General features: G+C 41.3%; 1 protein-coding gene across 1 annotated transcript in view; it reads left to right on the top strand.

Annotated features, from left to right (window-relative positions):
• Positions 1–21,376, top strand: part of LOC124254909 (zinc finger protein 729-like) — a 47,705-nt gene extending 26,329 nt beyond the window's left edge. Inside the window, exon 3 of the mRNA XM_046688749.1 lies at positions 16,957–21,376. Coding sequence (XP_046544705.1) covers positions 16,959–21,119 — 4,161 coding nt within the window. The 5' untranslated portion in view covers positions 16,957–16,958 and the 3' untranslated portion in view covers positions 21,120–21,376. The remainder of the gene's footprint in view (positions 1–16,956) is intronic.
• Positions 21,377–25,844: the final 4,468 nt, after the last annotated feature.

Genomic DNA, 25,844 nt, shown 5'->3' with positions numbered 1-25,844 from the left:
GGGGCCGGTGGGTTATAGACTTCTATCGGACCGTTGGCGAATCTGCCAGATTTGTCAGAGGGTCAGACACTATTCGCGAACACTGCATGCAATGTAATATTGTCATGGAACATAGCCACATGCAATGTAATATTGTCATGGAACATAATCCACATGCAATGTAATATTGTCATGGAACATAGCCACATGCACTATAATATTGTCATGGAACATAGCCACATGCAATGTAATATTGTCGTGGAACATAACCACATGCACTCTAATATTGTCATGGAACATAACCACATGCACTGTAATATTGTCATGGAACATAGCCACATGCACTGTAATATTGTCATGGAACATAGCCACATGCACTGTAATATTGTCATGGAACATAGCCACATGCACTGTAATATTGTCATGGAACATAACCACATGCACTGTAATATTGTTGTGGAACATAGCCACATGCAATGTAATATTGTCGTGGAACATAACCACATGCACTGTAATATTGTCGTGGAACATTAACACTAGCTCTGTAATATTGTCATGGAACATAACCACATGCACTGTAATATTGTCATGGAACATAACCACATGCACTGTAATATTGTCGTGGAACATTAACACCAGCTCTGTAATATTGTCATGGAACATAACCACATGCACTGTAATATTGTCATGGAACATAACCACATGCACTGTAATATTGTCATGGAACATAACCACATGCACTGTAATATTGTCGTGGAACATTAACACTAGCTCTGTAATATTGTCATGGAACATAACCACATGCACTGTAATATTGTCATGGAACATAGCCACATGCACTGTAATATTGTCATGGAACATAGCCACATGCACTGTAATATTGTCATGGAACATAGCCACATGCACTAATATTGTCATGGAACATAGCCACATGCACTGTAATATTGTCATGGAACATAGCCACATGCACTGTAATATTGTCATGGAACATAGCCACATGCACTGTAATATTGTCATGGAACATAGCCACATGCACTGTAATATTGTCATAGATCATAGCCACATGCACTGTAATATTGTCATGGAACATAGCCACATGCACTGTGATATTGTCATGGAACATTAACACTAATATTGTCATGGAGCATAGCCACATGCACTGTAATATTGTCATAGAGCATAGCCACATGCACTGTAATATTGTCATGGAACATAGCCACTAGTTCTATGATTTTGCCATCATGACATTGTCATGGAACAGAAGGCGAATGCATTCTAATATTGTCATGAAACATGCAAGCTCTGTAATATTGTCATGAAACATGTATGCACTGTTATATTATTTGGAACTGAACTGAAACATTGTCTTGGAACACTTGTGCATGCATACTGTCCTACCATCTCTAACCATATCTTTCCCATGTGTCTTTGCTCTCCATCTCCCTATTCTTGTACAACAGTACCACAGTCCCCTTATATTGGAGGCATGCAGCCTGCATGCAGGTTTACCTGAACAGACCCAGAGACCATGGCACACTGTTCAGGTGTCATTTATTTTCATTAACTCCAATATGATGGTAGATTGCCCAGTGTGAAGCAAGATGTCTCCAGCAATTGCATGGCCATATATCACACTTGCCCATGTTGGCCATCAGACCTGACCACAGCCAGCCCTCAGAGTTTAAGACAGGAAATGCAGTTATTAAAAACTCCTAAAACCATAGTGAAGCATGTATTCTGTCCACAAGATGTAAGTCACATGGCATGCTTGTCTTCCCTGCATGACAGACGTCGCGGAAGCAAATGGCCGCTGGTGCAGTGAGATTAAGTCCCAGCATGTAAGTCACACCCTGGAACTCAGTGGAAGAAATGGCGTCAAGCGGTAGTCACATGATTAATCGGTCACAGCATGGAGCTTGCTAAAAGAAATGGTGTCAAGCGGCAGTCATGTGACACATCGATCTAAGCAAGGAACTCACTGAAAGAAATGGAGTCGGACAATAGTCACACAATGCAGATACTGCTTTTGTTAGCTGGAAACATATTTTTCAAATTTTTGCCTCTTTCGCCATCACTACCATTTTGAAACCAAGCGGCGTTTCTCATCATTCAAAGTAGGTTTGCAGATAGTCTGTCTAACAGTCCCTGAACAACAATATTTTCCCTACTACCTAGCCCTCCTTGCAATGCTAAAACCCTAAATGAAGCAAGTCTAGATTTCCTTAAGTTCTGAATCTCCCATCTCACTGGGACTCCTTTTCAATTTAAATGGGTTTATTTGTTACTGTCAAAATTGTATGTATTCAGAGACTAAGCGGTAGTCTAGTTTGCAGACTTGTAGGTCTTCAGTGCCTTATGTTTGGGGTCAAGGTCATTGTGAAGTTGTTTCTTAAAGTTTGTGTTCTTCATTGAAGTCTTTAAGTATGTGGTGTTATGGTCATTATGATTTGGGGCGGTGGGGTAGCCCAGTGGTTAAAGCGTTGGCTTGTCACACCGACGATCCCAGGTTCGAATCCCCACATGGGTACAATGTGTGAACCCCATTTCTGGTGTCCCCCTCTGTGATGTTGCTGGAATATTGCTAAAAGCAGCGTAAAACCAAACTCAGTCAGTCAGTCAGTCATTATGATTTAAGTACTGTTTACAAAAAAGGTGATAATTATCATATCACAAGGGTAAAGATTGAAGCAATCATATCTAAACATGCTGTAAAGGTTGGGCGATAATTTATTGAGTATGTAGACATTGCATTGATGTTAGGAGCTTATTAAAAGTAATACATTTGCATATGTATATTTTGTCGTTTAATGCCGCACTCAGCAATATACCTGCTTTATGTAGATATATGAGTCTGGACCAGACAATCCAGTGATCAGCAGCATATGCATGTATCTACACAATTGGGATACAATGACATGTGTCAACCAAGTCAGCCAGTCTGACCACCTGATCCCGTTTGTTGCCCCTTATGACAAGCATGGTCTGCAGAAGACCAATTCTAACCCGAATCTTTATGGGTTCGTCACATTTGTATATCATAATAAGAATTTATCAGATTGACTTTTCTCAACACCACCCATAATATACTACTCAATAGAAGTTAAGAACCCCTTGTCTATAGTAATGTGGAAGAATCTTGTTGCCCTTATCATCTTTTGTGTAGCATATGATTCACCTGCTTTCAGTACCCGTGAAGGTCCTATGCTTGTCGTAAGAGGCGACTAACGGGATCGGGTGGTCAGGCTCGCTGGCTTGGCTGACACATGTCATCAGTTCCCAGTTGTGTAGATCGATGCTTATGCTGTTGATCACTGGATTGTCTGGTCCAGACTATTATTTACAGACCGCCAGCCATATAGCTGGAATATTGCTGAGTGTGGCGTAAAACTAAACTCACTCACTCCCTCACTCACCTGCTTTCAGTTTCGTATCATAAACAACATAGTCAGCAATTTTGAAATTAAGAGTAATGTAATATTGTCCCTGCAATAGGTCTATAATGTAAAGAAGAAAATACATATTTAGGAAGATCTTGTGTATGTTTTCTTACGCTCTTCAGTAACCTTCCTTGAGATAGGAAGTGACCAGTTGAAACAGTGCTTTTCTTTAGATATCTTTGTCAAGAGTGGGAGGGACAATTATTATAAACAGGATGTAATTAAATTCCTGCAAAAAGATAAATTACTTTCTAACAATATCCTAAGCCAACCAAATATGTGCATGAATCTATCATAACTCATAAATCAGTGTTAAACAAGGATCCGAGGTGTTATTTTTTAATATGATTAATATGAAGTCAGTATGTTGATGTGTTATAAATAAGCAGTTAAACTCATGAAAGATTGGCTGTAGTGTGTTTCATGTCTCGGGCGCTGTTTGCCAGGTGTCCTCTTGAAGGCCATCATGGTTGGCAGACGCGACAGACCAGTATGTGACATAATCGGTAACTGTCAACATGCTTGTTTGACATGCTCAAGGTAAGCTGCAGGTCATATGATCCACCCAGAACCTTATTTGGAAATTCAGGCCAAGATAAAAAACATTGAAGTTAAACAAATAACGGTAACTTCCTTTTGGAATTTAACTGAACCCACTGAGAAGTTCCTTGAACTATCCGATGAAATAAAAAAATTATTTGTTGCATATTAAAAACTGGAAATCTAGTCACAATAACAGCAGTAAAATATGAATATACCTTTGATAACATTCAGGTGTTCAACTGTGCTCTCACTCTACGCTGCTTTGTCTATTTGTTGTGTGTATATTGGTTTATTTGTTGTTGTTTTTCCACATCCGATATATTCTAGCAGGGTTTTACATGACGCTTGATTCCTGCGTATTTGACGCAACAATTTTGTAAAAGACTCTCACAATATTATCATACGAGTCGAGCTTGACGCAAGTTTATGGGTGACCCTCAGAATTCAGTTCAATAAAATCAGTTTGATAAGCAAACAATGATAGTTTTCGATGATAGTTTGACTTTGACAGACCTGTCAGATTGTTTCAAAGAACAGGAGACAGTAATCCTTGCTACTGGCTCGGGTGACACTGCTACAAAAAGACGTACATCAGACCGTATTAACTGCGAGAGAAGCATACAACTTATATTACTAGTTATATAAATGACAATGCAACATAAAACTATAAAATATTTGCCAAACTCTTGCTTTTTGATTTATAAACACAAAGGAATATTAAATTTTCATGACTCCCAAATATTGAAAATGACTCCCAAAATAGGCATTGCGAGTCACCATGACTCCTATTTTCAAAGTCTGTGTAAAACTCTGTTCTAGGTATATGGTTGTGGTCTGTAATTAATCTGAACCACACAGTCTGTGATAGACATTAAGAGCAATTACGCTACAGTGACATGCATGAACCAGATTGGTGAGCCGTTCCCATTTGTTGCCTCTTGCGATCAATTCTAACCTGGATCTTCACACGTGCTATTAGATACATACCCTTGCTCTACTGTAGTCCTTGGATATGTAGTAATTCTCCCCTAATAATAGCGACCTGTGAATATCCAGCTTACAATTGGTCTGGATATGCTTATCATGACCCATGCTTAACATGAGAGGTGACTACCGGGATCAAGTGGTCAGGCCCGCTGACTTGGTTGACACATGTCATCATATCCCAATTGCGAAGATCGATGCTCATGCTGTTGATCACTGGATTGTCTGGCCCAGACTCTATTAATTACAGACTGGAATATTGCTGAGTGTGGCGTTAAATAACTAACCAACCAACCCTAATAATAGGCTAGTTTAGATTAGCTAAGCTGACATTGATCACGATACCAGTTTTATAATACCAACAGCTTGGTTTTTTTTTATGAAATATGTAAATAATGATTTAAACAAGTAAGGTTTGCTTCATAAACTGATGCATGTCTATTGGACAGGTAACAACAGTCACAGTTAGATTCTGGCATGACAAGAACCAGAGCTTGAGCTTCAACCAGAATAATTAAAATATTTCCACCATGTTGAATAGATTAATCAAAGCCCTTGATTCCATATCAGAAATCAAGAGATCCAATTGACTGCTACCATTTCAACCATCCTTTTTTTTGTTGGTACATGTGTTTCGACAATTTTGCATATTAACTTGAAGTTGCATCAATTACACTTGTTCAAAATGCCTGTTCAAAATGGAGAGTGAATTCCTGCTTCGAATCAAGCTCAACGTCATTGTTGTTTATCATGTTTAACTCTGACAACGCTCTGAGGCAACAATTATCAGAGAGATGTCAAACAAGGATGTATAAGTGTTGTATAAAGTAATTTCTGAAGTTTTGTAGCCTTGAGGTTAAAGCATTTGCTTGTCATGCCGAAGATCCCGGCTTGGTTTCCCAGGTGTATACAATGTATAAAGCCCATTTCTGAAGTCCCTTGCTGATCTCGCTAAAAGTGGTGTAAAACCATTCACTCTCTCTCTCTCTCTCTCTCTCTCTCTCTCTCTCTCTCTCTCTCTCTCACTCACTCACTCACTCACTCACTCACTCACTCACTCACTCACTCACTGCTGCCAACAATCTGTAACCTGCCTTATCATTACCAGGCCTACCAAAGAAAACTTTCCCACTATGCAGAAAAGCCAACATTCATCGTGGAAATAGCAACATGAACACATTACATCGCTACTGAAACAGTAAAAACGGCAACGAAAAACTATGTAACTGTAACATTTTTATATCAGCGAACTCTGACCTCTACTGCGCATGTGCATTACGATCCAGGCTTCTTTCCAATTTCTGAGCAACCGTGAATCGCCTCACATAGAATAAGTATTAAATATGTCAAAATAATTGCTGTCAATCGTTTCATACGAATGAAAAGTAAACTAAACAAGTGTGCACACAAGTATCATGATGATAAATGCCAAATAACACAACAGAAATACTTAAAAAGGAATGTAACTTTTGTCCAAGCTGGAAAATGTCAACATGCGGTCGAGACTTCCTCTTCCATGTGCGCATGCGCAAAATCGAAGTTGCGGGCTCCTCGTTTTATGAAGCAGTGTTAGCGATTTAAAGTTGCCATTTTTACTGTTTCAGTAGCGAGGTGTTATGTTTATGTTGCTATTTCCATGATTAATGTGTTTTTTTCTGCGTTTTTCTGCACAGTGGGAAAGTTTTCTTTGGTAGGCCTGATTACCCTTTTGCAGTCTGTCACAAACTTCTGAGTCTACTAGCCCAAACTTAGCAAGTTGTTGTCAAGTTCAGTTGTTCTTAAATGGTTTGTAATTAACTGAATCAAACAGAATTTTACTAGACTGAGGCTTCAGGCCAGTGGCTAAAGTTGCAAGCCTGCATTTTGGCAGATAGATAACAGTCCCCTATTGATTGCTTAAAAAATGCCTCCTACATCAAAAAAATATGTAAATATGTGTACATGAAATGCATCAGCTGTGCCCTGTGTCAGTTAAAAATAATGTCTACCCCAGATACCAAACCTAGGTGGTTTTGACTGAAAATACTAGACTATCTTATTGCAACTAATACATATCTCGTCAAAATTAAGGCAATGAATGTACTGCAGTAATGAACTATATACCATTTCTCATCCGTGTTGGTTCTATACTCATGTTCCTACCTTCTGGGAGTTATTTTCAGACATGTTAAACAAGAAGACTGACTGACTGACAGAGTTTAGTTTTATGCCGCTTTTAGCAATATTCCAGCAATATCACGGCGGGGGACACCAGAAATGGGCTTAACACATTGTGCCCATGTAGGGAATCGAACCCGGGTCTTCGGCGTGACGAGCCAACGCTTTAACCACTAGGCTACCCTACCGCCCCCTTAAACAAGAAGAGGACACATGTATGCAATATAAATATTAGCCTCAAGCTTGTTAGTTTTGGTCTCAAAGAGAGTTATGTTTCACATGAAACCTTTGAACTGATTTTGTTAATTGCAAATTTTACTTTTATATGTACAAAGTTACTAACATCGCTCTGATCCGATACAATTAACAATAGATCCCATGGGTTGGTGTTTTGTTGAGAAGAACAACTAATATGGTAAAAGTGAAGTGAAGTTTCATCAGAGCTTAGCATTGTATTTGTGACATACTTGGAGATGTATTTTTAGTATAAATTGAAATTCCTCTTATTTCTCTTGTTTGTATGATGTATTGTAAATATGGTGCTTTATTACATGTATAGAGAGTGAACATGTGAGTGAATGTATTATCTTTGTCTCTTTTTCTTTGGGGGGGTTTGGTAGGTGCCTAGTGGTCATCGTGCTGAAGACATTGGGTTCGATTCCCCACATGGGTACAATGTGTGAAGCCCATTTCTGGTGTCCCTAGCCGTGATATTGCTGGAATATTGCTAAAAGCAGTGTAAAATCTACCCACTCACTCTTTTTCTTTTGAAACACACCCAAAAGTAATCCTTTGTTGCACCATTTATTATTACATGGATTTCCGGGGTGGTGGGGTAGCCTAGTGGTTAAAGCATTGGCTTGTCGCGCCGAAGACCCGGGTTCAAATCCCCACATGGGTACAATGTGTGAAGCCCATTTCTGGTGTCCACCGCCGTGATGTTGCTGGAATATTGCTAAAAGCGGCGTAAAACCAAACTTAGTCAGTCAGTCAGTACATGGATTTCCTGCTTTCCTGCCCACGATCCTCCATTTGTAACAATAATTTCTGAAGAGAAGATCATTTTTAAAAATAGGGAATAATAACCCTTCTCCATTTATATTATTTGAATACTTATGTTATTTTGGTATAATATAATGTTTCTACGTCATACACATATTTTAATTTAATCAATAATGCTTTAATTACCTGATAAGAATGCCTAATAGCCCACGGGGATGGTATTGACCTACAGGAGGTGTCGGGATGATCAAAGGCTTGATGCTCCTCGATAATAATGTGGCATTGATTGATTGGTTATCCTGTATGGATGCAAAGATCAACTGCAAGTGTTTTTTACGTAGTGAAAAAAGGTTATTTGAAAGAGGGAGATCAATCATTCATCTAAACATGATTCGATATAAATCCTCTTAACCATATCAGCAGCTGCCTACTGTACAGCTTTGTCTGAATTTGACCTGCAGTGACTTTTTTCATGTTTACTATGCTAAGGTTATTGACATTAGAGGATATTCTTAAGGACTTTTTACAAATTGATCTGCCTCTTTGGTCTTGTGGAGGGCGGTGGGGTTAAAGCATTGGCTCGTCACGCCAAATACCTGGGTTCGATTCCCCACATGGTACAATGTGTGAAGCCATTTCTGGTGTCCCCAGCTGTGATATTGATTGAATATTGCTAAAACCATACTCACTCACTCAATTGGTCCCATGGATAGTGTGGCTGTGAAGATAGCGAGGTTTGGGTTTTGATCCACAACCATGTCAAACCAGAAGATTTTGAAAGATACAACAAGGAAAGGTCTGTTTAAAGTCAATGTACTGTGTCTGAGTTGGGTATCCATGTTCAATAGGGGAATGGTGTCTCAATGGCCTACACAATTGGGATACAATGACATGTGTCAATCAAGTAAGCGAGTCTCACCACCCGATCCCGTTAGTTGCCTCTTACGACAAGCATGGGTTACTGAAGACCAATTTTAACCCAGGTCATCATGTCACCTCCCTTTTGGCTTTGTGAATACCTGCAAACAACTTTCTTCAGAAATAAGTAAGAAATTAGGCAGTTTTTGTCTTGGGTATTGATTTTTCAACTTCAAATCAAATAGTCTAGGTTATTTTCATTGGCTTTTTCACACTGCAAAAATCATAGGTTGTTCTGTTGTAGCTGGTGGTGGGTTTGTTGTTCGTACTCGGCTATAACTGTTTACACCTGCATTCTCAATTCATGAAGAACATGTTCAAATGTGACTCAAAAAAAAACAAATCTATGAAAGTGAAAATTGTTACAATGAATTTCCTTCCAAACAAATGTATATTGCATTTTTTTGTCAGTTATCTTCTTTATGTTTCTGTTCTGTAGTTCAAAATGGAAGAACTAATAATTGACAGAAGTCTGAATGTTAAAGAGGTAATTGATATAGTATGACCAGAAATTATTGTGAATTTTAGGAATATGTTTAATTGGATTTCTAGTATAAACAACCTTGACCAGCTATCAAGTGCTTGGTTTCATTCAAGAGAGACAACTCCGTTAATCCTTTTTCATTAGTTTGTGAAGAGTTATCCCCCTTTGTTTACTTGCTAGCAGACGGCATTTTCAGTGATCCGCAGTATGGATGATTTAGAGAAGAGGAAGTTGATTTTAGAGTATTATAACAAGGACATCAGATCAGCTAAAGTGATTTCAAGTAGAATAGGCATCCCTTTGTCCACTGTTTATGGTGTTTTGAAATATATTGCAAATGGATATGGCATTGAGCACCAGGGAGGCACAGGTAGGCCCAGAAAATTGACTGTCGGTGACAGGAGGCGACTTGGTATTCTTGTTTCTAAAAACAAACGAAGGAGTTTAGAAAAGTAAAGGCTGGATATGATTGATAGAGGAACTGTGGCTGTCTGTAAGGAGACAATTAGAACTGAGCTGCATGCAATGGGTTGGCAGAAAGTCGAGGAATTCCATCACCGATCATGAAACCTGAACAAAAGGAGCGAATGTTGAACTTGTGCTTACAGCATAGAAATTTTAACTGGGCCAATGTGATTTTCTCAGATGAAAGTTCTGTGTGGCTGTTTCCTAATACACTGAAATTCTGGACCAAACAAACTGAAAAACCTTTGTATCAGCGCCCAAAGTACAGTCCGAAATTTAACGTGTGGGGTGGCATATGTGTGTTAGGGGCAATGCCCCTCTGTGTATTTGAAGGGAATATGGACAGTGAGTGGTACACAGATATTCTCGAGGGACATTTACTTCCATCTGCTCACGTGTTCTATGGAAATTTTTGGATTTTCCAGCAGGACAACGACCCAAAACATCGTTCAAAGCATTCACAGGCCTGGTTTCGGACCCAAAATATGACATTATTAGATTTGCCAAGCTATAGCCCTGACCTAAATCCAATAGAAAATGTTTGGGGACTTACGAAGGAAATTGTCAATAAGAAATATCTGACAAATATTGCTGAAATGAACGAAGAGGTGGTTCGATATTGGGATAGCATGGACGACGACTTTCTAACTTCTTTGCTCAGTAGTATGACCCTCCACATTGAAGCCTGCATTGCTGCCCATGGTGACTTGACAAAATACTCACTGTACACCTGTCTTTGAATCTGGAGTTATGTTCTGCTAATATTCACATTTAATATGTGAGTAATTAGTGAAATTATTTTTACAATGTTTAAATTCTCAATAATTTCTGGTTGTACTGTATTTGTGTTGCTAGGTGCAATCTGAAGGTTGTCTTCCTTTGATGATCTGGGGAAGAGTAGATTTTAAGTGTGCCTTGCGCGTCTCCTGTGATGATTCCCCAGTGTATCCCCCCAGACAGCCTCCAGACAAACCCCTGTCACCATCTAGTCAACCCCAGACATCCCTCTGCCACCATCTAGTCAACCCCAGACAGCATCCAGACAAACCCCTGTCACCATCTAGTCAACCCCAGACATCTCTCTGTCACCACCTAGTCAACCCCAGACAGCCTCCAGACAAACCCCTGGCACCATCTAGTCAACCCCAGACAGCCTCCAGACAAACCCCTGTCACCATCTAGTCAACCCCAGACAGCCTCCAGACAAACTCGTCACCGCCTAGTCAACCCCAGACAGCCTCCAGACAAACCCCTGTCACCTTCTAGTCAACCCCAGACAGCCTCCAGACAAACCCCTGTCACCATCTAGTCAACCCCAGACAGCCTCCAGACATACCTCTGTCACCATCTAGTCAACCCCAGACAGCCTCCAGTCAAACCCCTGTCACCTTCCTAGTCAACCCCAGACAGCCTCCAGACAAACCCCTGTCACCATCTAGTCAACCCCAGACAGCCTCCAGACAAACCCCTGTCACCATCTAGTCAACCCCAGACAGCCTCCAGACAAACCCCTGTCACCATCTAGTCAACCCCAGACAGCCTCCAGACAAACCCCTGTCACCGCCTAGTCAACCCCAGACAGCCTCCAGACAAACCCCTGTCACCATCTAGTCAACCCCAGACAGTCTCCAGAGGAACCCCTGTCACCATCTAGTCAACCCCAGACAGTCTCCAGAGAAACCCCTGTCACCGCCTAGTCAACCCCAGACAGCCTCCAGACAAACCCCCTGTAACCATCTAGTCAACCCCAGACAGTCTCCAGACAAACCCTAGTTAACCCCTGTCAACCCTCAGTCAGCCTCCAGATATCCCCCCTGTCACCACCTAGTCAACCCCATCAACCCCAGTCAACTTCCAGACATCCCACTGTCACACCCTTGTTAACCCCGTCAACACCCAGTCAGCCTCCAGATACCCCCCTGTCACCATCTAGTCAACCCCCATCAACCCCCAGTGAACTTCCAGACATCCCACTGTCACACCCTTGTTAACCCCCGTCAACACCCAGTCAGCCTCCAGATATCCCCTGTCAAATCCCAAACAATGTCCTGATCCCCAAGACATCCTCCAGTCAACCCCCAGTCAACCCCCAGTCAAGCCTCTGTCTGCCTCATTCATCAATCAGTCTGTTTTCAGTTAGTTCCAATCATTCCTCTGTGAGCTAATCCCCAGACTCCAAGTACCCACACAAGGTTTTGTTTCAGTAACATTGTGATTGGGCGTTTCACACTGAATCATTGAATTGATCCAACAAGAGGATGCATAGACAACTAGGACGCGTGAAGCTACAGATGATCAGTTTGGTGTAACATCAATGACAGGAACCAGTGAGTTGGTTTAGCAGAAGTAGTAAAACATGACCCAAAACTAAATGAATAACCGTCGCCTAGTTAAAAGAGAATATGACCATTGATGAAATAACAAGTGCTATGTTAATGTTCTGGTATCTAGTGTCCAGGGCCTAGATTTCCGAAGCTTTCATAACGCTAAGATAGTCGTAAGTGACATACATTAACATTAACTTACGACTATCTTAGCGCTAAGAGAGCTTTGAAAATCTAGGCCCTGGCCTTCAGTGAGGAGGGTCTGGGTGTAGTCTGTCATACAGACCCTGAAACATATCCAAGACAGCAGGTCTATATTTGGTAGGCCCAGACTACTGTCTTACAGTCCCTGAACCACATTATTTTCCATTCTACCTCGCCCTTTATGCAATGCTAAAGCAAGTCTGAAGCGAGTCAAAAATGAAGCAAAGCTAGATTTTCCCATGTTCTGAATTCCCTTCTCACTGGGGCTCCTTTACAATTTAAGAGGAATTGTTTGTTTCTGCCAAAATTGTATATATATTGAGAGACTAAGCATTAGTCTAAGGTTACTACAGTAGTCTATCATATAGATCCTGAAATGATTATATCCAAGAGAGCCCGAGCAATATTTAGTCTATATAAGTCTCTCTCTCTATATATATAAGTATAGATTACTGCAGTTTCTCAAAATGAAAAAAGTCTTTTGAACCACATTTCATATGTATTTACACAAATTTTTGATATATTTTTTCTATAAAATAATGTTCATGTTAGGGGCTAGATGTTTTCTAGGTTGGCTATAGAGCAGGTGCTTGCTATCCATTAAACCCCTGACATAATGATAGAGAAAGACCGTGACGGTTTTATGTCCGTCCCTGACACTGTCTGTCACTCAGCCTCTGTAACAAGGCAGCCATTACTGTTTCTGAGAGCTGGCAACCCGAGCTGGGCGGCGCTGACTACTACCATTATCTACAGTGTACAGTCAGACACTAATTATTCTTCATGCAGTATAAGTGGACCTTTGACAGCGCAGTGTTTGGGGTAGTGATGTAATGTCTTTGTTTACTTTGCATGTAAAGGTTAATCTATCATTCTGGATTTGATTGTCAGGAAGATTATTTACAATGTACATAATTCTGGGGGTGCTGTATGATGATACCGTGTGTGTGGTTGTTAGTTGGTTATCTGTATGTTGCAGTTAGACACTTAGGTAAATCTCACAGATTGTATTTATAGACAGTCTTTGGTACTGTCCCTTAGTTTTGAGTGCATGATGTTTGGTAGGTGACACTGATTGGGTGGAGTGCGAGAGAACAGTTCCACTTGGGTGGAGTGGGAAAGATCAGTTGCCCTTGGGTGGAACGGGAGAGATCAGTTGCCTTGGGTGGAGTAGAAGGGATTGGTTGCCTCAGGGTGGAGCTGGAGAGATTGGTTGCCCTCAGGTGGAGCTGGAGAGATCAGTTGCCCTTAGGTGAAGTTGGAGAGATCAGTTGCCCTTGGATGAGAGTGGGTGATCAGTTGCCCTTGGGTGGAGTAGGAGGGATTGGTTGCCTCAGGGTAGAGCGGGAGAGATCAGTTGCCCTTGGGTGGAGCGGGAGAGATCAGTTGCCCTTGGGTGGAGCGGGAGAGATCAGTTGCCCTTGGGTGGATTGAGAGAGATCAGTTGCCCTTGGGTGGAGTGAGAGAGATCAGTTGCACTTAAGAGTTGGTTTGAGATAGTAGACATCAGTAGGCCCGAGGGTTGTGGCCTACTTTCACCTAACATACACATAATAATTGTTAATTTCTACAACAGAACACTATATCTTAAAACCTATAGGGACTTAGATCCAGACATAAAGTCTCGAGACAATATCATTATTATATCATCCCTTGACAGGCCATTCTTCTATTTTGTAACCAATTCACGTTGAAATTCTTTAGGACATTTTTGACAGTTTCTCACTGTCCTAAAATATGACCCACTTGAAACCTGACCCTGATGTGTGCCAACCATCCATCATGGGTGTATAGATAGGGTCTGTGACGAAAGTCTGATCCCCAGGGTTCCATGTTTCAGTGAATGCTACTGACGATCAATATTTTCATGACCAGAACATTGTCCAGACATTAACACTACATCAACAAAACTGAAATACTGTTAAATCTGGCACTTGAATTCGCTGAATTGTAAATGTTAATAAAGGAAAAATCAGTTGATATTCTGAGTGGTCCTGGTTATTCATATTTTTTATTTATGGTTTTTAGTGAAATACTCTGTAACTGATTCCACACATTCCTCACGGGGAATGGGGAATGGTCCTGTGGGACTAAGTATGGGAATAGGTTCCCTACTGGGTTTAAGCGCCTGTAGTAAGAAGGAACGCCATGGTGATTTGGAGACAGAATAAGTCCCCAGTTCCTCATACCTGCTGTAAGGATTTGATGTCACAACACCTCAATTGTGTTTGCGGGGCGGTGGGGTAGCCTAGTGGTTAAAGCGTTGGCTTGTCACGCCGAAGACCAGGGTTCAATTCCCCACATGGGTACAATGTGTGAAGCCCATTTCTGGTGTTCCCCGCCGACATTGCTGGAATATTGCTAAAAGCGGCGTAAAAACAAACTCAGTCAGTCTCAGTCAATTGTGTTTGCTGTTGTCCATGCTGTCAATCTGTGGTTAGAATGGCATGACTGGGTTAATTGACTGGAATATTGCATAGATTGCTTTCAGGGCGAATCCTTCCATCCGGCACAGAGTAAATTAGACCTAACATAAGGATAACATAATGGATAAAAAGGGAGATAAACATGACACATCATATACTGGATTTACTTTGACAACAATAGTGTAAGGATACTTCATGACTCGCATACTTCCCAAAATATTTGGACATAGGATGGAATAGAACTGTGCAGTAATGAAAAACCTGTGAAGATCCGGGTTAGAATTGGTCTTCAGCAACCCATGTTTGTCGTAAGAGGTCCTAACCGGAGGGGTGGTCAGGCTCGCTGACTTGGTTGGCACATGTCTTCGTATCCCAATTGCATAGGACCGCCTTCGTGGTGTTGTGGTTAGAGCGTCCGCCCGGAGAGCAGAACGTTGCGGGTTCGATCCTCGACCGCGTCATACCAAAAGACGTTAAAATATGGTACTTGTTGGTGCCTGCCTGGCGTTCGGCATTAATGGGTACAACAAGGACTGGTCGGCTCGGAGTCAGTATAATGTGTCTGAGTGGGGTATTCATGCTTCACTGTGGCATGGTATCTCAGTGGTCTAGCACTATAAAACCAGCTTAAGTCTAGGCTAGTACAAGCAGCCGCACATACACACACACACGCATGCACATCGTCATATGAGCAAAATATTTTCAAGCACGACGTTAAACCCAATTTCACCTCACCTCACCTCTCCCAATTGCATAGGTTTGATGCTCATGATGTTGATCACTGGATTGTCTGGTCCAGACTCGATTATTTACAGACCGCCGCCGTATAGCTGGAATATTGCTGAGTGCGGCGTTAAACAACAAACCAACCATCCAGCACCATATCCATGTTTGTAATTTTCTTCAGAGTTGTAAATTCAACAAAGTTGTTGTTTATGCTCAAACATATTGTCAGGAACAGCACTATAGCAGAATATTTGTTATCTTTGCATTGGTATAAACTATAGATCTTGCTACATGTCACTCAAAATATCAGAGGGGCGGTGGGGTAGCCTAGTGGTTAAAGCGTTGGCTCGTCACGCACGAAGACAATCCGCCAATGTGCGAAGACCCTGGTTCGAATCCCCACATGGGTACAATGTGTGAAGCCCATTTCTGGAGTCCCCCGCCGTGATGTTGCTGGAATATTGCTAAAAGCGGCTTAAAACCAAACTCAGTCAGTCAGTCAGTCAAAATATCAGAAAATGTAATGTCACACATAACTCTCACATGGCAGTAGGTCAAACGTCACATGGCAAATAGCAGACATTTCTTATCATCCCAGAACATCCATTTAGGAAAGACAACAAATTTGTTTGTTTTTTTACAAGTTCAGATGAAACCAAATGAAATGCATATCTTTCTTATGATGACTTGAAGCTCATAATCCTTGGGTTTTCGTTAAAGACCATCGTAATTAAATAGTTGTGTAGCAGCCTTTATATAACTGAGTTTCAAGCTACGAATCCAGCCACTGACCTTCACATCCAAGGTTCGATGCCTTGTCAACATGTCTATAGGGGTTACCATCATGATTTAAACTGAGGATGCGTCTATGTCCTACGTCAGATTTGTTATCATGTGCTTTAGAAATAATTCCCCTGTATTCCGGAACTGCTAATCAAAATGATGAAATATCATCTTTCTGTTTTATTGACTTATGTATGTTTATTAATATGATGTTGACATAATACCTGTACATCATTTATCTATATGTACCACAGTTTTGTACATATGTCATTGTCATCTTGGGAACCAATGGAAAAAAAGAAAAAAATGATTGGGTAGTTATGTTGTGTGACTATTGGGCCATAACGCCCCGTAGGAATAATTCCCCAGTGTTCAACAACAACAACAACTGAAATTATGTTTGGGTAGTTATGTTATGTGACCTTGTATCGTGTACCATGGTGACATGGTGTAGATGGTTACTCATGCTTGATTTCCTTAATGTATGGACAAACTTACTGTAACTGTCTTCTTTCTGGTTTCAGGAATGGAGGATGACATGTTCGACACCCATTTGTGCCTGGTCTGCAACCAGACCATCGTTGGCCTCATCAACTACATCGTCCACAAAAAGAACCAGTGTCATGGAAAGAAGCAGACAGATATCCCAGCAGACGGGCCCCGTCCTGTTGCCCCTGACAACACATACCAGGCACAGATCACCTCCAGCAGTCACCTCCAGAATCCGGGCACCCTGCTGATGAGCAATGACCAGAATGTTGTCAATCCATCCTCCATGTTATCAGGACTGGGACAGAGGACAGATAAGGAGTTCTCATCTCAACTCATGTTCCCTGAATCCCACCCAGATGCCTATACTCAGCCCATGCAGACTCTTAGTGGCCCCACCTTCACCTCTACCACCGCTGCAACGACTCTACCCACATCTGTCTCAGAATCTAGTCATTACTCTAGCCTTGAACCATGTCAAGCTATTACTCCCCCTAGCACTCAACCCAATCGTCTCTTCCATTCTCCAAGTTCACAGCTTAATACCATACCTTCAACATTGTCGTCGTCTCTGACAGCTGATCCTCTTCCACCAGCAATAGCTTCAGAGCCATTGCAGTCTGCTTTACCATCCATCTCCCAGCAGAACGTTTCAGCATCACCTAGTCTGTCTTTCAGTGCTCCAGACTCGAACCAGAACTCACATAACACGTTATCTGTTGAAGTGCATTCACCTCTGTCACGTTTCATCAATGCAAATCTTAGCCCAATTACAGGAGGAGCTGTTGATCCCAACTCTGTAATGCCTACAACTACCTCGGGGCATTGTGAAGACTTCTTCCAGTCCTTGGAGCTGCAGAGTAAAGGAGCACGGGAACAGAAGTCACCCAATGGATTTGGCAGAGATGCTTTGAATCATCACTCAAAAGGATTTGATGATGAAGATCATGCAGACATTGATCTTCCAATCTCGAAAATCCTGAGTAATCTGGACTTCAGTTCTGATGAGGATATCGTAGACTTGCCTTCTGATGATGACTTAGATTGTAACTTTGATGTCTATTCGGATGATGACTTCGACAACCCGCCCAACTCCCACACAGGAGGGAAGTGGAAGCCAGGTGAAGGTCCTCATTACAAGCCTCAGGGTAAAAAGATGAAATGGAGACTTGGAGCAGGGCCGATCCGACATGGCGGCAAGTGGAAACCAGGGATGACACACGGGAAACACGGACCTGCAGCTAAAGGAGAGCCAAGTCATGCATCCAAGGGAAAACAGGTCCCATTATCCATAGGCAAACAAATAGACGCAAAGAACTACGAGTGTAAGATTTGTGATATGACTTTTAATAATAGATTTCTCTATTCCAATCATTTTGGCTCTAAAACACACAAGGACACAGTTGCTGCCAAAGATACTGAGAAATCAAAGAAGACCGATGAAGAGCAACAAGAGAAGACAGCAAAAAATAAGACCGAGAGTGATAGTCAAGGGATGACTCCTAAAAGACAAGTGCATGTATGTACTGTTTGTGATAAGAAATTCCACAGACGATATGAAATTGCTAAACATCTTGTAACAAATTTCCATCGAAATCGTGCCATGAAGCATCCCGAGGCAGTGAACATGCTTCAGAAGTACCATCACCTGGTGCTGCGACTCAGCCCCTATCAGTGTAAACTCTGCTGTTTCTTTTTCAATCGGGAGCGTGACTTCTTAGACCATGTTGACAGTGCAGAACATGTGTCAAGCTGCTCTAAGGCTGTTGGGCAACTTGTGTGTGTTGTGTGCAAGTTCATGGCCAGTGATTACAAGATGCTGAACGATCACATCAAGGCCAGGGAGCATAAGGATGAAATGAAGAAGTGTCCAACTCTGTGCATCATCAAAGAATACGTCTGTGAGATTAAGTGTAAATACTGTGGTGTTGTAATGAACAACAGGAAACGTATGAGTCGCCATATTGCCTATCGCCATCCTCAAAAACAGTTCACCAAGCCATTTATTCGTGTGAAGGGAGGCCATCATCCAGAGTGCCCAGACTGTGGCAAGACTTGCGTGTCTCCATCAGCACTTATTGTCCATATCAGAAGGAACCATACCAAAGAAAGGCCATTTAAGTGTGATCCTTGTGGAAAATCATTTGCTGTCCTGGGAGCTTTAAGCAACCATGTAAAATCTCGAAGACATGAAAATAAGTTAAAGCAAAATGCTGCACTGGAGGTGTTGGGCCAGGCGTTGAGAGGAAAGCTGGCAGAAGGGATGGATGTGAAGGAGGAGGAGGTGGAGAATGACCTTCAAGGGAAACAGGAACAAGATGGAAACAGGCATGAAGAGGGGGTGAAGATTGCTGATGAAGCATCAAGTGTGGAGGAGGATGACGACAATGAGGATGATGCCATGGTAATATACGATAAAGATGACAAAACCTTTCCAGAAACTGATGGAAAGAAAGAACGTGCCTTAGGATTTGAATCAAAAGAAGGAGAAGAAAGTGTTCAAGCAAACAGGAAGGTTATATTGAGGAAACGAAAGAAGAAAAAGGTCTTCAAATGTGAACATTGTGACTTTGCATGTGGCCTGTATTCTGACCTCAGACCTCATTGCGAAGAGGTTCACCCTAACGAGGTTCACTACTGTGAGATGTGCAGCAGCACCTTCCTGTCACTGAAGGCGTATCGCATCCACTGTTCGGGGCGTTATCACCAGGAACAGATGGAAAGGAGCACTGAAACAGCATCGGACCTGTTCTTCAAGTGCAGCATCTGCGACATGAAGTTTGTGGATGAAAGGTGGCGAAACTTCCATTTTGAGTACCAGCACAACCACCTCAACAATGAAGCCTCACTGCATGAGATCACCAAGGGCAATGACAAGGTGACAAAGCTGTACGGGGATCATCTGCAGCTTTTGGAAGACTTGCCTAAAAACACCTCTCTGTCTTGTCCAGAGTGTGGCAAATTCTTAAAGAAAGATCATCTTGTGGAACATCTAAGGCTCCATACAGGTGAAAAACCCTATACTTGTCGATTCTGTGAAAAGTCTTTCGTTGCTAAGCTGTCCCTTCGTCGACATCTAATGATGCACATGGGGCTTACTGAAAACACATGTAATATTTGTGGCCGTGAATTTAAGAAATTGGAAACTTTTCGGAACCACATGGAACAGCATTCGAGTGAAAAGGAGGGAAGTAAGTGCATCTGTGATGTCTGTGGAATGGTCTTCACGTTGAAAAAACAGGTTGAAGCACACATGAAGCGTCACGGAGAAAGGAAACATAAATGCCCCATTGATGGCTGTACCTGGACGTTTGTGATGCGGCATGAGCTCAAGATGCACATGCTTACACATACCAAAGAGAAAAAGTTCCTTTGTGATATATGTGGTTTCGGCGCTACCACTAAAAACCGTCTCCAGCGCCATGTGAAAACACACTCTGGTATCCGTGATTACCATTGTGTGTACTGTACATATAAGGCTGGATGTAGCACCCATTTACGCAGACATATGCGTATCCATATAGGTTCAAAACCCTTCAAGTGTCCTTATTGTCCTTACACATGTAATACACATGAAAACGTGAGAAAACATATTGCCAAAACAAAGAAGCATCAAGGACTGAAAATATATCCGTGTAAGTTTTGTGAGTTTGGGACAAACACTGGCAAGGAATTCCGTGACCACCTCCTTACAAGTCACCCTGATGAGGTCACTGGGGAGAAACTGGACTCGCTGTCTGTGTTTTCAGGGCTGTATGTCAGGGGGGACGATCCCTCCCAGCCACAAGAGGGAACCAAGATAGTCCATGTCAAAGAGAGACAACCAAAACCACAAAGAAATGCAATCATTCAAACCATCAAAAATGTTAGATTAACAAATCAAAATGTAGACATCCAAGGGGCAGCTGCAGTTATCTCTGAGGCAGCCAGTCATGTTCCTCGTCAGCCAATTTGCAACATTGAATCTTATTGGTCAAATGATACCGGAAGCAATAGGAATCATTGGTTCCAGGCAAACGATGCCACAAATGCTATCACGGCCTTGACTTCTGACCCAAGTAACCTCTATGCTCAGCCAGTGTCGACTTCGGAGAACTGTTTTCTGGTGAATGTAGCTCACGGTGGAATCAACAGCAGCTCCACCAGCTACCATGAGGGATCTGTTGCTAATGTGGTTGTAGTGTCCAGTGACTTTTAGTGCTTCAGGGTTGCTGGAGTAGTCTAGTGGTTAAAGCGTTTGCTCATCACACTGTATGCTTGGGTTTCAATTCCCAATGGATGGGACTTGGTAAACCCATTAGCAGTGTTCTTCATAATGATAATATTGGTGAAAGTGTTGGAAAAGCGTAAACAATCACTCATTCAAGCACTCACATATCCACTCACTGGCTGGCCGGTGAGGTAGCCTAGTGGTTAAAGCGTTCGCTCGTCACGCCGAAGACCCGGGTTCGATTCCCCACATGGGCACAATGTGTGAAGCCCATTTCTGGTGTCCCCCACCGTGATATTGCTGGAATATTGCTAAAAGCTGCGTAAAACTAAACTCAGTCAGTCAGTCCACTCACTCACTGAAGCCTTTTCACTCTTATGTATTTGATACAAAAGGATTCAAAAAGGATACACACAATCTCTGCACTCTATGTAGAGAAATTGATAGGAATAATTAACGGCTTTAGATCTAGTTTATATATTTAAGGCAATTATTATTTTACACTATCATGTTAACCAAGACCTGCAGAAATCCATTTGACACATGTCAAAGGTCAAGGTTAATCTCTCGTGGTCAAGGTCAATCTCTCCAGTTCATTAACATTGTTGTATTGAGTGAGTGAGGTAGGTATGGCGTGTGCCAACCATTACAATTTTGGTAGAATCATTTTGTTCCCAAACAATCATGTGACATTTGTGACAAAATTTTAAGAATTGACTTCATTTTTGTTTTTGTTTATGGAGGTTTAAAAGTAAAAGGCAGTGCATACAGTGTAGGGGTGATGTGGTGGCCCAGTGGTTAAATCTATGGCTCATCACACAGAAGACCTGCGTTCGATTCCCCACATGGGTACAGTGTGTGAAGCCCATTTCTGATGTCGCCTGCTATAATATTGCTGGAATATTGCTAAAAATGGCGTAAAACTAAACTCACTCATTCACTGATTGGATTGAGAAGAAATAAATATTTTAGATACACATTATTCCAGGTATTTCTAATGCCTCTATTTGTTGGTAGCAGGTGTGTTCAGATGTACATTTATTGGTCACAACAAGGAATTAGTGTCAAATTCAGATTTTAAAAATTATTTAACTTAATTTGTAACATTATTTATTTGTTATTTTCTTCCATTTCTGTTTTCATATTGATTTTATCAGTTATATCATGAAATATAATTGTTGCTCTAGTAATATGAATGAACGCTTCGAATCCGTATACACAATAATGAAATGTATTAGGTTGGAGAAGTGTTATTTCTTGTTTTTGTACTGTCAGTTTGCCAACAAAGGAAATATAAAATCAAGATGCAATGTCCAAGGAATCAAGCTGATTTTCTAGTCTGTCTCACAGTCTGTGAACCACAATATCTTCCCTTCCGCTCAACCATTTCTGCAATACAAAAGCTCTAGATGAGCAAGTCTGGATATCCACATGCTCAGGGGCTCCTTTTCAATTTAAATGGAGTTATTTTTTCGCATCAGAATTACATCTGTTCAGATAGTATACTGATTTTCTTGAATGATCTTTTACAAAAATATGTAAAATAGAAACGTGATTTTAAAAAAGCTATATACAACTTTTGTGTTTTTATAATATTCATGTCTCACTTCACCTATGAAATAGAAATATATCAATCCAAAGATTTTGATACTGGAATTATTTTACCCAGAATGTTTTATTAGCTCATATGAATGTCTATATATGTGTTTCTTTGTGGTCGTAGCTTTCTTCAGTATTATTGAAATCAGATCTTACTGTTCATTACCATTGTTTTGAGCACTGAAATTATATTTTTAAAAATATTTTCGATGTGGGATGGGGTAGCCCAGTTAAAGCATTCACTCGTCACGCCGCAGGCCCGGGTTCGATTCCCCTCATGGGTAGCCAATTTCTGGTGTCCCCCTGCCGTGATATTGCTGGAATATTGCTGTTAGCGGTGTAAAACCATACTCATTCACTCTCTCTGGTTCTTCTACTTGAAAACCCCCACTATGATATTGCTGGAATGTTGCTAACAACGGCATAAAACCATACTCAGTCAGTCAGTCAGTCAGTCTACTTAAAAAGAGTTGTCATCTGTAAAGGGGCGGTGGGGTAGCCTAGTGGTTAAAGCGTTGGCTCGTCACGCCGAAGACCCGGGTTCGATTCCCCACATGGGCACAATGTGTGAAGCCCATTTCTGGTGTCCCCCGCCGTGATATTGCTGGAATATTGCTAAAAGCGGCGTAAAACCAAACTCAGTCAGTCAGTCAGTCAGTGTCATCTGTAAAAATCAAAACACAAATAAATTGGGTATCAGTCTTCTACTTGGAAATTGTCAAATTCTTTTTAGGTATATTTGCTTTCATTGAGCATAAATTTGAAGCTTTTGGCTTCCTGAATCACAGTCAGTCTTTTCTTCTCTTTTTTTTATAATGTGGTTTAATCGTTCGCTCCTCACATGAAAATATGGGTTTGATTCCCCACATGGGTACAATGTGTGAAGCCCATTTCTAGCGTTCCTTTTATTGCTGGAATATTGCTAAAAGCGGCATAAAACTAAACTCACTCACTCACTCACTTTTTTCAAACAGAATTATACACTCATGTAGATATCCAAGAACAGTGTTCCAGCAATTTTAAACCTTAAGATAGTCAAGTAATTTATTATTTGCCGAGGAAGACATGTTTGCTCAGATTTATATGTGAACAAAATAAATCACCTACTTAAAGCTTCTGTATTTTTCTGTTTGTAATCTGCCGCTGTTTCTAAATATAATTTCTTAATCCCTCTTGAACATTTTATGTTACCTACCCGCTCTGGAACTTTTGTTCCGGCTCTATGGCAGTGGTCTGTAAATAAAACAGTCTGCACAAGACAATCCTGTGATCAACCTCTACACAAATGGAACATGGTGATATTTGTGAACCAAATCAAAACCTAACCACCTGATCACATTAGTCACCTCTTGGAGGCTGAAGACAATTTCTAACCGAGTTGAAATTAAAACAAAATTCTGACCACCTATATTTAGCATACATGTAAACTAAATCATAAACAATCACCCAGTGATATATACCCATTTGTGTACCAATAATTACACTACCCAATATTTGTGTTCAGTTCTTATTTCATTGTCAAATCAATCATTCTGTTCTTTGTTTTATTTTTTGTTGATTGTGCCACATCTAGAAAGCACAGAGATTGTTTCATGATTACTGTCTTTCATGATTACTTTTGTTTCATGATTAATTTGGTTTGTTTTGGGTGAAAGTGCAAAATGATTTGAAATAATTCCATGATTGTTCAGAAGCCAATCAATTTAGTGATGTCCTGATCCGAGTTGAAACTGAGTGTGGAATCTGCGACAGGTCATGCTAATCTATTCATGTTGATGAAAGTACCATATTTCCTCTAATAAGCGCCCCTGGCACTTATTTTTTCAACGGACCTCCAGACCCGGCGCTTATTAAAATACCCAGTATTTTTAAAAGCGGGGATGAGTACATGAAGTTATGATTTAAGGGACCATTCCTTAATATATTTATTTTTAGACCAAGGGAGAATACATTTGCGAAAAAATGCAAAGGTCTATACCCAGCGCTTATTAGAGACCCGGCGCTTATTAGAGGCCCGGCGCTTATTTCTTAAAGCACTACTTCATCCCCGACGGTTATTAGAGGCCCGGCGCTTAATAGAGGAAATACGGTAGTTGTTTGCTCCTTGTGTTTGTGGAGAATCGTCACAACACGTATTGTTACTGAGAGGATTGTGTGTGGATGCTGCTTGTACCTGTAATGTTGTTGAGGATGGCATAAAATCATTGAAATCTGGATTGGGCTGTTGAATTGTTGCTTGTTTCATATTGAGAGGACAATCACCATCAGGTGAAATGAAAACCACCCGACAACCATCTCTGGAACTGGAATCAATGGATCGAGAAATAGTGTTGATGGATTTGGGGGATGGTTTCCCATACCCTGTCAACAGTTTTATAATGAGCAGGAATCCATTTTCAGGAATATATTATTCCTTGGTGAGTTTTGCTTAGTTGGCAAACATACTCTAAGAACCAAAGTGGTAAATGTGTAAGACTGCATGATAACAGTCTCAGTTTGAGCTGGAATCCATGTTCACCAAGGAATACGTTTTACCAAGGTGATTTTTTTATTTGTCAGCAATATACCCTCGGAACCAAAGAAGTAAACTGTCTAAGACTGTGTGATAACATTTTCATAATGAGCTGGAATCCATGTTCCACAATAATGCATTGTACCAGAGACCTAACACGGTTTATATATTCTCTGATTGTAACCTACATGATTTTCGGTTTGTCAGCACCATACGCTCGGAACCAAAGATTGTGTTCTAGAAGAGATGGTGATCACTTCCATACCTCCATCGTCGCATCTTGTTCTCCCGGGGGCGGTGGGGTAGCCTAGTGGTTAAAGCGTTGGCTCATCACGCCGAGGATCCGGGTTCGATTCCCCACATGGGCACAATGTGTTAAGCCCATTTCTGGTGTCCCCCGCCGTGATATTGCTGGAATATTGCTAAAAGCGGCGTAAAACTAAACTCAGTCAGTCAGTCAGTCTTGTTCTCCCGAACTGTAGTTAAAACGCCATTGGCCCACGTTCGTAAGTCAGGTTTATCAGAGCCCGAATACAGGTAGCATATGCCCTCTTGGAAAGTGAAGCAGAAAAATCATCCACATACCACCAACATGCTATGCT

The sequence above is a fragment of the Haliotis rubra genome, unplaced genomic scaffold, assembly GCF_003918875.1.
Source record: "Haliotis rubra isolate DU_JTF1 unplaced genomic scaffold, ASM391887v1 Scf586, whole genome shotgun sequence".
Taxonomy (NCBI): domain Eukaryota; kingdom Metazoa; phylum Mollusca; class Gastropoda; order Lepetellida; family Haliotidae; genus Haliotis; species Haliotis rubra.
This window is presented reverse-complemented; position numbering and strand designations above follow the sequence as displayed.